At 42.4% G+C, this 17,053-nt stretch overlaps 1 protein-coding gene across 4 annotated transcripts in view; it reads right to left on the bottom strand.

Moving 5' to 3' along the window:
- Positions 1-16,609, bottom strand: part of srcin1b (SRC kinase signaling inhibitor 1b) — a 103,741-nt gene extending 87,132 nt beyond the window's left edge. The window contains exon 1 of one of the 4 annotated variants that reach the window (XM_051417881.1): positions 16,271-16,609. Coding sequence is in view for 2 of the 4 variants with exons in the window: in XM_051417877.1 (XP_051273837.1) it covers positions 16,300-16,321 (22 nt within the window). In the remaining 2 variants the exon portion in view is untranslated. Of the gene's footprint in view, positions 1-224; positions 443-13,182; positions 13,357-16,270 lie in introns of those variants that run through there. The other 3 variants (XM_051417877.1, XM_051417878.1, XM_051417879.1) reach the window with 3 other exon arrangements.
- Positions 16,610-17,053: the final 444 nt, after the last annotated feature.

Genomic DNA, 17,053 nt, shown 5'->3' with positions numbered 1-17,053 from the left:
TCTGCCTCTCTGCTATCTCTTTTTTTTTGGTTCTCTTGGGGCTATGCAAAGAAGCCGGATAATCCTGGTGCATGCAGCCCTGCAAGAGTCTTCTGCAGAGAGTGAAGTGGCTGCACATCACTACAGCGACAAGCCCCCCTCCACCACCCCCCCAAAAGAAAGAAATCTGCTGGTGCATAATGTGTCAGTGTGGAAATGGATGGATGGGATGGGATGGAGCGTACCTGGCTCGTGGTCCTGTGCAGGTTGGTGTCCCCCTCTGGCCCCCGAGACTCTACATGGCACTGGTGTGTTTGTGTCTGCACATGTTCAGTGTGTGTGTGTGCGGGAGGAAGAGAGAGAGAGAGAGAGAGAGAGAGAGAGAGTGTGAGCGCTGTGGAGGAAGACGGGGAGAGTGCACAGTGCAGTGTGGAAGATTGGAGGCAGGGTACTCAGTGTGTGCTAAGACAGAGCCTGTGCATCTCCCTCCCTCCCTCTCTCTCTCTCTCTCTCTCTCTCTCTGTGAGAGTATAATCCTTTCCACAGTCTACGGGGACGAGCTGCAAATGAACCAGCTCTATCGCTCCCTCTCTCCCTCCACTTCCTCTCTTGTTCTGTATCTCGGCTTTGCACATGAGCCCCGAGCAGAATTACCCTCCCCATGCCTCCACCTTGCAGTAGATAAGCCCCGAATTGCAGAGAACACTCTTGCCCTTAATGACTGCTACAACTCTATCACGCCTTTTTTTTTACCCCCCCTCTTTTTCCCCCCCGCCAGAAAGGTCTTTACAACGCCGCCGCGTCCGCGCTCGTTTGTGTCGCAGTGACTCCTCCGTGTGATTAGGCCGCCACTCCAGCTGTGCTATTTAGACATGCATGGTTATTGTTTACACAAGCGCTCAGGACGGCGGCGATAATACCTCGGTGTCATTTCGCCACTGACACGGTGTTTGGAGCCGGGCTTGTTTGCGTCGAGGCTCTCGGCTGCGTTTGGAGTTTCGTGTACTCGTTTCTGGCAACTCTTTGAGATGCACTATGCAAATGTTGTTAGTGACTCAGACTATCCTTTATCCCATCTGGAAATGTCTGGCAACGTATTAAAAACAGGCTGCATGTTTGATTCTCCCAGAAAGAACCAACTGCCTACAGTTGCCTACATTATGTACTGAACCCGTCCTCCCTCTGTATTAAAGCTTATTAATGCTATAATGTGACTCTGTAAACTCTCCACTAACCACTTGTGTTAAAGTCCAGGTGAAATGGAAATCAGAGTGCTATTTGCTTCTGTATATTTATAGATTTTATACAGATTTTGATATAAAAGTCCAAAGAAATTGAGTTTTTGTAAATGTTTTGCGCATACATTGTTAGACAAGTACAATATAAAGAGTTAAAATGGCATTTTTAATTTCAACTGGACTTTAATGCTGATAGTTTTAGTTTTAGCTGTTATGGTTTTGAGCCAAAAGTATGCGGACACCCTGTCTGCATACTTTTGGTGCACTTAATTGGTCATTTAACCACTGAAATTGAAAGGGCAACAAGTTTAATAATCATATATTTGTTTAAAAAAGGACCAGAGTGCAGGATTTCGTGGCATCTAGTGGTGAAGTTGCAGATTACAACCGCCTCATCTCACCTTCCCCGTTCCAGGCGTTTAGGAGAAACTATGGTGGCCGCGAAAAACGCGATAAGCTCTATCTAGAGCAGTGGTTCCCAACCTGGGGTGTAAGAGGCTTTTTAAGGTTGTTCTGTGAAGAAAAGTAAATATGAAGTCAAGGAAATTGTGTAATTGAACAATAGAACAAGTGTTGGGGACAAGAAAATGTTAAATTTGTCAAATAAGAATCCTATAAAGTCTGTATGATTGTTAAAAATGATTTTAAAAAATACATAATACAGACAGAGAATTGTATAAGAAGTTCCCTAAACAGGAAATAATCTGCTCAAAGATCATCCAAATCTCTTATTGTACACAAACTTCCTGCAGTTACTGAGTTCACTGTTTGGGTTCATTGTTCAGTTTTTAATATAATATGAAATATACATAAAATATGTCACTTTAAGTTTAATAAATTATATAAAATGGGTCCCTTAAGGAGAATGGTTGGGAACCAGTGTGCTAGAGTGAGTTTGGTTTGGTGGTTAATCCATCAGTCCATTGATAAAACAGACTAATTTCTACTGAGGAGGCGACAGAAGTTTAAAATATCTGTCAAAACTGAACCTTTGATGTCCTCAGGTATTCTTATAAATACACCCGGACATTATTTGTCGCTTTGCTTCCAAACACGGATGTCATGCCAGGTGGAATTAGCCGAAGACGTCGTCTCATTACGACTTGCGCTCCGGATATACAGTATTCCTCCTTATTCATGTCATTCACTTTCACCGCTGCGAGAGCAATCAGCGGCATACAGAACAAATTGGTTGTGATGTTGAGATGAGTTTATTTCCTCCAGCTGGGTTTACATATCCACACTGTGACAGCTATATCCATCTGTATGTGTCTGTAACGCGAGCGTGCATGTTTGGACCAATTTCCTCTTTTTCTTCCGTGCCCACTCAAACGCTCCCGATTCCTAATTTAGACCGAGTGTTTCTCCCCACCCACGCGCTCCGGCCTACTGTGTGCATCCACAGCGCTCTCCCAACACGTCAAACCTCTCGCCTCGCCGTGATGGCTGCGGGGTGGAAGCGCGGATTATGAGCACGTCAAATTGGCAGAATGTATTAGCGTCACACCGATCGCCGTCACATTTACCCCCACTAGTCAATTATCAAGATAGATAGCTCGAACTGATAATAGCCCCACGTCGGCGACTGGACCCATTTTCTGCTTAGTGGACGGTGGGGGGAATGGGGAGGGAGATAGAGAGGGAAGTAAGCATTAGCGATGTTGTGATAGGAAGAAAATGCTACTTTCAGCACAGCTACAATCAGATTGGGAAGACGGAGATAGAAAGAAGGGGAGAGGCCAAAAGAAACAAAAAAAACTATAGGACTATATTATTGCAGACTGCCTTTGGATCCAGGCTAGAGGCCCGGGTGGCAGAAATATGGAGGCAGAGGCACACTTGTCATCCCAATGAAATCATTCTCCAAGGCTGCTGAGGAAGGCGAGAGCTGCACAGAGATGAGATCCTGCCGCCTGTGAATGTGTGTGTGTGTGTGTGTCTGCAAGACATGAAGCAAGACGAGTGAAAGAGACAGAAAAGTACGACCGGAAAAAAAAACTGTTTTGCTGATTACATCTTTTCTCTGCAGTTGTATCTCCCTCTTAAATCAGCTTCCTTCGTCTCTAAACACCAAAAACAACACGAGATTCAGTCAGCGTTCCCTCCACTGATGCATAAATCAACCGTTCATTACAGTGAAACCTGTGATTCTTACACCCAAAGCAACATGCATAGAGCATATTCATTTGTCTTGAGTTCGGAGTGGGACACATATTCTCTAAAATTCACACAAATTAATGGGAAAAAGAACGTGGTTTACTACCTGAAGCATCTCTGTCTAATAAAGCAGGGAGAGTGCAAGTGCTTGCAGTCTCACACTAGCAATGAAACCCGTCTCCCGGAACAAGCAGAGAGAAACAACAGCAGTAAACTGCAGCGTTACAATCTGCTTCTCCCAGAGTTACAACCCCAGACACACACAGACACTGGAGTTACTGTCAGGTTAAAGTTAAAGGTCCAGGGTGAAACATAAAGGAGGATCTATTAGAAATATATTCATAGGTATGTTTTCATTTGTGTTTAATCACCTGGAAGTAAGAATCGTTGTGTTTTTGATTCCTCAGAATGAGACGTTTTTATCTACAGCTGGCGGAGTCCGCCATGTTTCTACAGTAGCCCAGAACAGACAAACCAAACACTGGCTGTAGAGCTTTAGGGCTTTAAGCCACCGTAGTTTCTCCTTAACGCTTCACATTCATGAGCTAAACTTCACCTCTCTCTCTCCTCTCTCTCTCTCTAAAGCACCATAGATAGGGCCTTTCACATGTTGTGTAGGGATACACAAAAATCACCTGAATAAGTGCAAAATCCAAATCACAGAACCCGCTATTGTTTGATAAATGTAAAACGTTTGACAGCTTTATAATGAAGTACTGCAGTGCTGAACTTACAAATCTTGAAAATAATGTAAGAAAACATGTTTGTTTGGTACAGAACCAAACAAATGTCATGTAATATCTGTCAAAATAAAAGCATTATTATTATTATTATTAATATTAAATAACTTATGTCCAGCTAACAGCACTTAACCCAAAGAAACCTGGTTAACTTTGATAAAGACAAAGAATACTGTAAAGTTATTTTAACCAAAAAAATAGCTGAAACTGATTACATGGAACATTTTAAGTAACTCGAACTCAATTTTACATTAAAAAGTTAAAAAAGATTCTTGATTAAGCAGCTTTTACTAATAATTTTAACACTAACTTAGTTTTGTAAGTTACAGAAACATTCCTGGTTTTTTTTTCACTGTACAAATAAAAACTACAAAATTAAGTCAATTTCACTTAAAATCACTAAAGTTACTTGATCAATAAAGTCTTTTTAACTATGTAACAGTTGGTGTTTTTAATCGATTATATTTCAGTCGATCGATTAATCGTTTCATCTCCAGAATCTACAACTGGAAGTATTGAATTGATTTACATCCTGATATATCTTGTAAAAAAACAAACTTTTATATATTTTCAAGCCCTGAACAATAACACAATAATCCGTCTCCCCCCTGTTTCTCCCTCCTCTCTCCTCATTTCAGACGCCCCATTATTCCACTAGACAGAAGCTTTTCATCTGAGTGTCTGATCGGGGTTTCAGAAGGACCGTTCTGTGTAATCAGCAAATGAGAAGCTCGTTAAACGTCGCTCACTGTAATTTAGTCATCAGCGCGGTCGAGCGGCGTTTGTTATGTTTGCTTTCAGAGGACACGTGTCAGAGCTGTCACGCCAGATATGAGCTCACAAAGAGCAGAAGGGAGGGAGGGAGGGAGAGAGGAGGGGGAGATCGGGGCTGTCACACAGCACATGTAGGAAATACAACCGGCTCACACAAACACACACAGGATGCCTGCGGACGCCACCAACGACAGATCCTCAGAAAACTGAAGCGACTAACGCTAACAGTCGTGTTGTGATATTACAAACTTCATTCCTTCATGTAAATATTGGTTTTCACATTGTGTACATTTGTCTTTCTGCCCTCGAGATGCCACACTGGATGTCAATAATAACAGACAAACATCTCTGTGATCAGACCAGAACCTAAATAATCAGGGTTCATTATGGTTTTTTAAATGTGAAATCTGCTGCATTTTCCAAATCACAAACATGTGATCGATGGATCCGATTGTGCAGAGTCCGTTACCGTGGCAACTGAGAAAGGACACCGAATTAAGGGCTATTATTAATGGCTATTAACGATGTGTTTAATTCTTTTAATTCTTGAGTTGCCTGCCTTCCTAAAAGCAACTTCACACCGGCTACAAATCGTATCTGTCCTGACCTTCAGTGGGCAACATCTCACTTTCACTGCTGGGTGTGATCACAGGTTCAACAAAGCTTACACGTGACCACACCGAAGGCTCAAACTTTCAACAAGAGAGTCAGGAGAAACTTTCAGTGTTTGGTTTTAGGCTGATTACATCCCCCGGTGATACCTGCCGAGCCCTGTACGTCCTCCACTGCTCCCAGTCGGAATCACACATTATATTCTGCTCCCGTACAGCTTGTTTCATACAACTTATTGGCTCTGGGTTACAAATCTGGACTCAATGTCACGTCTAAAGTCAATTTGTATGTGATTCAAGTTACAAACTGGAGTCCCCATCCAGACAATATAATCCTGTAATTTGAGCAAATAAGACTTGATATCCCCGGTGATGTTTGAGCTGTTCTGCCTACGCATGCAGCATGACGATTCATAGCAGACGTGTGAAACAATGTGCAGCATCTGTAGCACAAAGCAATCTTACCCGGATAAACCTGCAGACATGATGAGTTTAATAAAACATAAACAAATAAAACAGAGAGAGAGAGAGAGAGGTAGTCTTCTTCATCCTCCTGTCAGGAATATGCAGTTTCTACCTGTGACAGCGTGTGCACTGGAAGCACATTCCTCTCTGCTTTGTGTCCTGATGTGTGACAGTAATGCTATCTGATAGGCCGTTCTCTACCAGAGATGTCACTGAAATAGCAAACCCTTATCAAGGACAAAACGTTACAGCTGTAAGAAAAAGAAAAAAAAAACCTGGAGATGAAAATCTGTGATTTGGTCTTTCAGGGAAAGTTGTCAAATTAGACTCTGAACGTATTTTCCGCTGCACTAGAAATGCCAGAATATGTGATAGCAGCAGGAAGACCTTGAAGTAACCTCCTCACAGATACACACACACACACACACTGCAGCGCATAAAACCCCCATGACAATTCTTAATGCCTCTCCTATGGTATCCTAAAAGCTACAACAAAAGGCCATTTGAGGTAAAAATCAGTCCACGCTTTAAAGCTGCTCCACAAAAAAAAAAAGAAATCACTCAGAGAGACATCTCGTACAACCGCAAAGAGAGAGAGAGAACTGATGGAAAGACACAAGAGAGGACGTCCATGTGTTTAATACTGCTCTCAGATCAACGTCTGCTGAGGGAGGACGCAACGTACAGTCCTACGAGCCGGGGATCGAACTCTCGACGCACCGGGAGGAATCTTTAAAGTGCAACAGTGAATTATACATACATAAAGACATAAATACAAGAAGAGCTGGACGCAGAGGTAAAAACATCATATATATTGTAACACAGGTTAAAAGTATATTCACGTTACTGCCGCTGGCAATACAAAACTTCCAGAGGAAAACTGCTGATTTAAGAGTTATTGTGGTTTATTGTTATTAATTTAATGATTTGATTTAGATTTTTAAAATTGTATTTAGCCTGTAGTCTAAATTTAATTTGAATCGTATAGTCATTTTTTTCCTAATGAGATTTTGGATGTTGTACAACATAATATTTAGAGTTTGACCCCAGCCCGGGGTTCAAATCCGACCTGTGGCCCTTTCCGGTCTACCTTCAGCTGTCATTATCAATTAAAGCAAGAAAAGCCCCAAGATATATATATAAAAAATGGTATTCATACACATTGAGCTCATTCTGATCTCCACATTCACACACCGACTATAGACTGACTGCAGACTGTCAACCCTCCAGTACCTGTACACCTCCAGGACCCACCTGTTGGACCCTGACCTGTACAGGTGAGACCGGGGCTGACCCCTCCCACCCCGAACACAGACTCTGTCACTGCGGTCCATCGGGACTAAAACCTCCCGTCTGCAGCTGGTCGGGTCTCCCACTGAATCATTACACAGTATGTCACACTGCTAACTGCACAATATTTTGTATAAATTGTCTTTATTTTATCTTTATTTATATTATTTTAATGCCCCTGTTTGCCAAAGCAGATTCCCTGTATGTGAAAACCTGAAATAAAACCATTAAAATCACATGTGACATTTGTTGGGTTGTTTCCTTGGATCTGGAGAAGAATCTTTGTAGTCCAGAGCGTCTCAGCAGCCGGGCGGTCTCTATTAATAACGCTGGTTTCTCACATATTTTACCTTTTATTAAACAAACTGCTGCTACCAGATTACAGTTCCGATAATAATTCAATAAACTGCGCAGCCCTTAACAAAGCCATGTGAAAACTATGGATATCTTCCTTCCAATCCACCGACCTGAGAGGAGAGTCTTCAACTTAATAGACTTTTATTCACGGCAGACATTTTGACCTTATAAAGCCGGAGACGCAGAGCCGTAACTAATGAAATTAACACTGTTATGTTCAGTAAGCTGCGAGCTTACCGCCAATAGCAGGACCCTGCACTGACACAGCTAAATAGTTATTAATAGTATTAGTTACACCTGTGTTAAACAATAAAAGTGTCTGCTGTGAGACAGGTTGCACTAATGTAACAAGTCCCTGGTGGGACTTAAAGAGGCACTTCACCAATTTTACATGTCAAAGTCAATTTCCTAGTCATGGTGAGTCGTCCTCAGCCTGCTGTATGGTGTCTTCTCTGCTTCTGATTCCTCTCTCTCTCTCTCTCTCTCTCTCTCTCTCTCTCTCTCTCTCTCTCTGCAGCAGGAGTACAGGTGCTGTGATAGTTCCCTCTTCCAATCACTCAAAGCGCCAGAACCGGAGGACAAAAGAGGCAGTAACCCAGTTAGCTGTAAAGGTTGTATGCATCAGATCGTATAATATGATGTTTTTATCACATCAGCTGCCCTAAAAACTGAGGAAAGATGTCGGCATTTATCTGGGAGGGTCTAAAAATAAAGAGATGCTGTGTTTTTCTAGCTCTGAAATGCATTATGGGAAGTGTAGGATGCAGTGTTTTTGCAGCTGGAGGACTCTTTTTAAGGGATTGATACGGGGCGTCCTGGTAGAGCTTGAGCCCCGCATACTAAAGCTGAGTCCTGACTGCAGCGGCCCGGGTTCGATTCCAACCTGCGGCCTTAAGCTACACGTCCTCCCTTCTCTATCTTCTCTATCTCTGCCTGCTTTCCTGTCTCTCTTCAGCTGTTCCTGTCTAATGCAGGCAATAAAGGGGATCAATAAGTGTAGTGAAAGGGGGCTTCTTACTCAGCCTGAGGTATACACCAGGAACCCATCATGTCCTGGGGTAGGATTTACTCTGGTTAGGGGTCGGAGGGGCTCTGTAGAGATGAAATAGCCTAAAGTGATGCTACGACTGATATCACAATTCATTTTACATTTACGTTTTCATATCAGGATTTAAGTGTCTCCCAGTTTATCTTCACATTCCCAGAAACCCCTGCACCAGAGCTCAGAGACGTGTTCCTCCAGGTGGACTTCCTGGATCAGATCACAGGCACTAATCCACTCAGAGGTCCAAAAAAAGGAAAGAAAATGAATCACATCAGTGGACCGAAGATACATAGCGGCTTCATGTCATTGCAACTCATCAAGATACACCACAGTCCTGTTTACCCAGCTCGATACGTCCGATCTACCTCCTCTGTCCGTGTGTCTCTGCTACATATTGCTGCTGCTTTTTATCTTTTAATTGTACCTGTGGAGTTATTATCCCTCCTCTATCTCACCCCTCCGTTGGTTCTAATAAAGTATGAATGCAATATTTAAATCCTCCACGGACAGAGACACCTCCTCTAATGTGCTAAACGCGATGAACAACCAAGCACACGCTCACAAACGCAATCAGAAAGCTGCAGTCGGCGTCACTCCTGCGGCTCGGGGTCACACACCGCTGCAGGGATCTATTATCGGTCCACGATGAGGACTCGTGCATGTGCGAGGTCGTTTAAAAAATTATGTACAATCGGTGTGAAAACTGTGAGAGATGTGTTGTCCAGTGCTCACTGGTGCGGAGGAGTTCAAACGATCAGTCGCTCCCACATTAGCAGACCTGAGGTCGTTATCAGCACTTTATGTCCAGCAGCTGTCAGTTGGGGAATAAAACGGGGGAACGGCTGCAACTGAGAGAAAGTGTGACGCAGTAGTTTGCAATTAAGCAGCATCCCTTCCAGGAGAGGCTTCTCTCTGCTTATTCCCTCCGTTCCTCCTCCACTTTCTGTGTACAGCTTCTTCAGGCTGCAACATACAAATACTGATGACAAAAGCACAAAAGGCTGCTTCACTTTCTTTTTATCCTACTTTTCACTGCCAGACAAGTTTTTTTTTCACATCCAATCTTATTGCGTCTCATTTGTCTTCATACAGAGAGATTTGCCTTTAAAGACACTTTGGTTATTTTAAGAAGAATCTGCCTGTGCAAGCAATACTGTCTGACAGTCATCAGCATCTATCCTCCAACAGCAATGGGCATATTGTGCTGGGAAGATTGTCCTCTATTCCTCATGTTTCTCCGAGCTGTCAGCGTGTTTTGTCTAATGCCTGAATCTGCCAGAGGAGGTTAAGGTAAAAGATGGCGGCACATTAAACAAAAAAGTGCATGTAATTTCTCCAGCTAGAAGTCTGTCACATCAAAACCACAACATAGGCGTAGTTTGATGACGTCACGAACGGGGGAAGTGAAAGAAAATATCACAATATTTAGTTTTGTGATATTTATTCAGAAACACTGATTTTATTTGTGTTTAAACCCCAAATGTGAGACAGCAGGGCTGCAAACTGAGGCTGGATGTTACACTGCCAAACGGGAATCTAAAGGAAGTAAAAAAGTCTTGTTTCTAGAAATTAGTCTTATTTTATTGGTTTAAAAAGAAAAATAATCTTGTTAAGCATGTTTTACATTAGAAAATATATCTAACTGTGTCTTAATAATATATTACAGCTAATATTGAGCTCGCACAACTTCTCAGTTTAAGAGAAAAGTCGTCCCTTCCCAGTGTTGGAAATGAAGCAGCTGTTTAGTTTTTCATTGTTTTAATAAAAAATAAGAATTCTTCACTTAAGAAAAAGTCATTTTTATTGAGTGTTTGAAGAAATTGTGTCTTATTGTCAGTTTTTATTTACTAAGTATTAATCTTTTAATCTAATCTTTTAGATTAAAAAAGGTACAAATTCTTAAATTCAGCAATACAAGAAAATGTGATTATATTTATGAATATATGGCTTCCTGTACAGCTAGAGAGAGAGAGAGAGAGAGAGAGAGAGAGAGAGAGACTCAGCCTCCACCAGCTCCAAACTGGCATGTTTCTACAGTAGCCCAGAAGGGACAAACAAAACACCAACTCTAGATAGTTTTTCACGTGTTTTGTGGCCGCCGTATTTTCTCCCTCGCCTTTACAAACAGACGGTGAAGTCACAGTAACTGCGGGGTAACGGCCAAACCAAATGAAACGCAGCGTTACCTGAATAAAATCACACATTTCTCTGTGTTTGAACATTGCTGGGATAATGTAAATACACAACTGAACAACAAGAAGAGTTTATACACATCTTAAGGCTGAAATGTTACATATTATATTTATAAGCCAACTGAGGACAGGATGAGAGACCCAGCCGGCCGCGGGCCAAAGCCAGTCAGAGAGATGTTAAAGTGGCTGGAGAGATGTTCTGAGAGACTCTATATGCTTTTTACCAGACACAACTTGTAAAACCTGAAGTGCATTTTTTATTATAAATGTAGTTGACTGCCAGTGAGAGTGACCCCCCCCCCTTAATCATGACATCCATCTCACAGACTGCAACATCTTAAAGCACCTTGCAGTGGATTTCTTGATCAGCCTCACTGAATAAATTAAACAACATCCGCAGACAGACTGCCAAGATTATCCTGGGTCAGCTTTACCGAGCCGAGGGCGCCAAATTAACTGAGATTTATTGTTAATAACTCTCCGCTGCGGTGTGTCGTCAATGTTTCAGTGCTTTCTGTGAAAGGAAAGGCCAAGGTTGCTTAATTAGACACTAAAAATCTTCTCTTTATCCTCAGATCTCAGCCTGAAGCTGCAGCTACAAAGTGCCCCTTGAAGTCCTCCACGACAACACCGTCGGACTTATTTTATATCAACGGAATAAGCTACGTGTCATCACATGTGAGCAGTATTTGCAAAAGTAATGAGCAGTGAGCAAGAAACTGAATCTCTGCCGGCTCCACAGGTGCTGCTCTCAGCCTGCACTCGCCTCAGGAGTCATTACACCCCCTTCACACAGGAGAATCTATACTTTATGAAGACGTTGAGAGTCACAACTGCACAATGACAACTGGAGACAAACAGATGAAACAGCTACAGAGAGAGAGAGAGCTTGGAAAAGAAAGAATCTAGATGTTTATTTAGCCTTTTGTTTTTGTGAAGTTTAATGGACAAGTCGCAGTTTGATTGATGCCCAACAACAAACGTACAGTATCTGTCCCATAATAGTCGACTAAACTGTGAATGGACGAGAAGAAGCTTGTTCAGAGCGTGCTGCCCGACATTGTTTACTTGTGTATTTTATCCTTAAACATTAACACAATGGTGTTTCTCCACTTTAAATCTCCTCTGACTGACTGACTTCTGGTCTGGTGCCACAATGTTGATGTAGCATCAAAATTTGATCTGCCAAGGTGTTTTATTTTGAAAGCTGACAGGATTGTCTGTGCTGCTTGACGCGAATGGGTCACGAATTCTGTCAAAAACAGACCAGCCTCATATTCTAAGCGGAGCCGCAACACTTCTGGTAGAAATTCGAGCATCGTCTATAACGGACAGGTTGGAATTTGGGAGTTAGTCGACCCACTTTTCCTTCGTGTTACAGCGGCTCCAACCAGGACTCCGACCCCAGGGACAACGGAGAGGTAATCAGAGGTAAAACATACATTAAGTATATTTACTGAAGTACTTAAGTACAATTTTGAGGTACTTTACTTGAGCATCTACATTTTATGCTACTTTATACTTCTACTCCATAACATTTATTTTACAGTTTTAGTTACTTATTTACTTTAATTACTCTAAAGATTATTAATAAACAATAAATACATAAATAAATTATGATATATTATTACAGGTTAAGCTAACAGTACATAAAGTAGTTTAAAAGAGCCCCACATTTACCGGCTGTAACATTAATTATATTACAGCTACATTAATGCACCAATAAACATAAGTACTTTTACTTTTGGTACTTTTGATACTAAAACTTTTGTATTTTTAAAAGCTGAACTTATTTTTACTGTGATCTGAGTATTTCTTCTACAACTGGTGATTCTGGCAGAACAATTAGTTGGCTGATTGAAAATCAATGACTATTGATAACGTATTAATCATGTACACAAGTAATGTCTCAAAACACTTAAAAAATATTTCACAAAGTTACATTAATCAATCTATCTGAACTTAACTGGGACATTTTATAGATGAAATGATTCAATAATTAATAATTAATTAATAATTGATCATTATTAAAAAGGTTGAGTCAGCAGGTACCTTCGTGTGTCAGAGACGGTTCGAGAAACAGATTAAACTTTCAGACAAATCTTTTCTTTCTCATTCTAGCGAACTGATGAAGCCTCCGGTGTCGAGAGCTGCTTTCTGCAGTCTCAGCGTGTGAAACCCAAATTTCTCAAAAATGTTGTTTTGACTCATAAAAGAAGTCAAAGGAAGCGACATCAAGGATGAAACAGCAAGAGAGTCTCTAAATGTCAGAGAAAGCGGCTCTCGGGAGAGAAAGACATCCCTGAGTCAATATTATAGTCGGCTCGCCCTCACCTGGTGGCAACCGCATCAATCAGCCCTGTGATGTCGGCAGCCTCTGCTCGGCAGCTTCCTCCCTTTGCCCTTCATCTCTTCCTCCCTTTCTCTGTCTCTCCTCCATCTCCTTCCAGATGTCAACAAGTTTGATCAGGCTGACATGGGAAAACTGCTGCTTGGCTGCCGCTCCTCGGCTCCCTAACAGATCCTCCACGCCGTCTCTTCTCCTTCTCTTTTGCTCCCCAGTCACTTATGATTTCAACACGCTTGATCTGCTACCCACCACCACCACCAACCCACCCTCCTCAAACCCTCCTGGGGAGCTGGGGAGGGCTCTGGCATGTCATTGAGGTGACATGACTCACACAGTCATTCGGCACAAAGAGATAAGTTTGAGATGTTCAAGGACGACCGTATAGTCTCGGTTTCAAAACGCTCTGTTCAGATTTAATCCTCTCAGCGATTTCCAAAGTGAGACAGCATGCAGAATGTGACAGGCCTCATATCGAACCACAGTTTAATTTTAAGATAGCTGGTGCTTTTTCTCCAATCCTATCTCCCGAAATGTTCAAGGGACTCGAGTCTTTTTCTTGCTCTGACACAGATTTGTGCAGCGAGAGTGTGCTGGAGGGCGAAGAGAGGAGGGTATCATGTAAATCAATACTGATTAAAGATAGAGAAGACCTCCATTTTGCTCTCTGCCAGCCTACACTCAGAGAAGTCTGCAGCAGCGTCAGTTTGTGCCTCTCATATACACTGATAAGATAAATACCTGGTGATCTCTGAAACACCAGAAGGTTGTAATGACTCCCGGTTTTAGAGGAACTCTTCACATCTTCGTAAGCGCCATAAAAAAACGACCCATTTTCCAAGTTTTAAAGGACCAGTATGTGTGATTTAGTGGCATCTAGTGGTGAAGTAGCAGATTGCAACTAACTGAACTCCGCTTGCGTCTGTATTTGACAACCTGGGAGTGAGAACAGGCTGTGAAGTGTGTCGGAGAAACTCACGACAAACACTAAAGGACTTATCTGCCTATCTGGGCTACTGTAGAAACACAGCGGCTCAAGATGGTCACAATTTTTTAGTTCAAATATCTTCATTCAGGGTATTTTCCGAGAAAATATTGACTTATGTGATTGTTAAATCATCATCATATTGTTATTATATTCTAGCCACCCCTTAAAGTCTCCGTGCCTCCCTTCTGGACACAGAATATTTCTCTAGTTCAGTCAGAATCGAACCAGAAATTAGAATTAGTTATTTCAACATCCACAAAATAAAAAATAACAATATAAAGTTCTTCTCAATAATAAAGTAGGAGAGATGACACCTGGCTACATAAACTATGATGAGTTACAACAATCCCATAAACTGTGACATAAATAGTAACTAGTGCTGCTCACTAATAGTCGAGTAAACTGCTAATCGACGCATTTTCGATGCGCCTCGTCACCGGGTCTGTTAAAATCCATATATTTAAATAATTAAATTAAAATCATAAACGTTCGACAAACACTTGATTATTGGCTTTAAGTAACGACTAGACAAATCTTTAGTCGGGGGAAGCCCTAATAGTAACATTGAGGTTTCCCCTGAGAAACTGTTGAAGTGGTAAAGGCCCCCAATGTTGACTCATCTCATGATCAGTTTAGTTTGCAGATAACAGCCTCCTTTATTCACACCTGACTGAGTTTACAGGATTGTAACTGCAGATTAATTGCTGACCATCTTGTAGTGAATTAACTGATCAATAGTGCTGCCCCCCTAACAGTCGACACACTTTATTAGTTGGGTAGTCGCAGAAACACAAAAACAACTGCAGTCCTATTAGCTCTCTGTACCTGGACTGGGAGTTTAAACACTACTAACATTGGAGCAGAGGGACCCAGCGGGGGAATACTGTCGGGGGGCGGGGGGGACCAACGGAGTCCGGCTGATTCCCAGCGGCTCCGACCAGGACTCTGACTCTGGGGATGAAGTCTCAACTGGTTCAGGCAGCGACAGGAGAGGAATGAAACGGAGGAAGAGGAGCCGGTTTGTAGCCAGTTAATTAGTCAGTAACTGTTATTAACGTTATCCATCATCCATCGTATCGATCAGTCTGCCAGGATCGGTTTCAGTGAAGTTGGGAGTTATTTATTCCGTGTGTTGAACAACCAGACTGTGTGACGTTATTATAAATGTTCAGTCTCCTTGCTGGTTAAATATATTTAAATAATTAAATTAATATCGTAAATGTGTAACGACTTGTCGGCTATTGGCTTTATCTAACGACTGCTAGTCCAAAAAATCTTCGGGGGCAGCCCAACTGATCAGATTATAGATTTTTAGTCGGGGATCTGTTAGAAAAATGGATCCTCTGTGACTCAAATGTAATGATTTAAAAAGAGGACAAACCTAAACGTTTCACCCACTTTAATATTTAAAAAATAAGACTGATGCCCATTTAAATATGTCCACAATGCAGATTCTCCTAACGCTCAGCAAGTGGAGATGATTGTTTATCTCGTGTATCTTTAAAATCGCTGCATTAACATCCAGAAAATAAGCTACAAACCAGCAGCAGTGTCTGCATCACTCTTTCCATCCCTCTGACCAACAGCAGCCTCTGTCTGTGCATCCATCAATAGCCCTCTTTCATGCTGCCCCAGATGCCAACCACAGAGAGGCAGAGCATCAACAGTCTCCCATCCACAGAGGCAGTAAACAGGAGCTGCTGCCAGACGCAACCGGCAGCGCCAGACGCTCTCACACCCCCAGTCCTCCCAAAACCTCCCAGACTCTCAATATCTGCACTAAAAAACACTCTTCTCATGTCTTTTAAAACCAGCTGTAACACTTCAAACTGATCATTCAACCAGGATCCACCTCAAATCAAACCACAATCAGAGAAACTTCCCTTCCAACTCACAGATTTTAACATCATATTCAGATTTTTAACCCACAGATTCAACTCTGCAAAGTGACATCAGATGCATCTTCGAGGAGCATGCAGGGCAGAGACACAAGACAGCATCACACTGAAGAGGAGCGTAGAGGTAAACAGCGGTAGTTTCCCAGCACCCCCAGCGCGTCAGAGAAGGGCACTCAAGTTAGAAAATACCTGCAACTACAGAGAGAGAGGGGACATGCCTGGGAAGGAGGAATTGCCCATTCTCCGCCTCGATGCACCTGTTTACTGTCCTCTATCGCGCCGTCACTTTCTGATCTTCTTTATGCCTTTTTTCTTTCTTCTCCATTCACTCTGCTGCTTCCTTCTTCTACTGTTGTTTCTCTTTGCTTCCCGTCTTCCCCTCCAGCTCCTGTGTTTTTTTTATCCCTTTCTCCTCTCCATGTTTCGGCTCCTGGCAGAGCTGTGTCAGCATGTGTGTGTGTGAAGCGTTTGGCTCTGCCTGCGATGGGTATGAGAGCACGCTGGAGTGCAGAGGCGCTCCTAACCATGTCTTCGCATGGCCACTGAATAAACTCATGTTTTATGGATGCAGAGCCCTCCCCATCCTGCCTCTCTTAAAGGGCCTGCATCCTCCGCTGCTGCTGCTGCTGCTGCCTTTGATCTGAGCGCCGTCATTATACGCATTGGATTTTAATCACGAGCTCACATGTGTCTGTGGGAATACACTGTGGTGTGTTATCAGTAATTCAATATTGCAAAGTGGGCCTTGACACTCTCTCTCTCTCTCTCTCTCTCTCTCTCTCTCTCTCTTGTGTGTGTGTGTGTGCAGCAGAGGAGAGGAAGCAATTGATCGATTGAAGGATGAAAAGGAATCCAGAAAAAGTGAATGCAGATGTTTCTCTGACAGACGAATTAATGGCAGCAATGAATTATGAATAGTAGCCAGCAAAAGTGTGGAAGAGCAAACACTGAGATCATGAGCGGTGCTGTGTG

This window comes from Dicentrarchus labrax, unplaced genomic scaffold (assembly GCF_905237075.1).
Source record: "Dicentrarchus labrax unplaced genomic scaffold, dlabrax2021, whole genome shotgun sequence".
Lineage (NCBI taxonomy): Eukaryota > Metazoa > Chordata > Actinopteri > Moronidae > Dicentrarchus > Dicentrarchus labrax.
The sequence above is the reverse complement of the archived record's forward strand: the minus strand, read 5'-3'. Positions and strand labels throughout refer to the sequence as shown.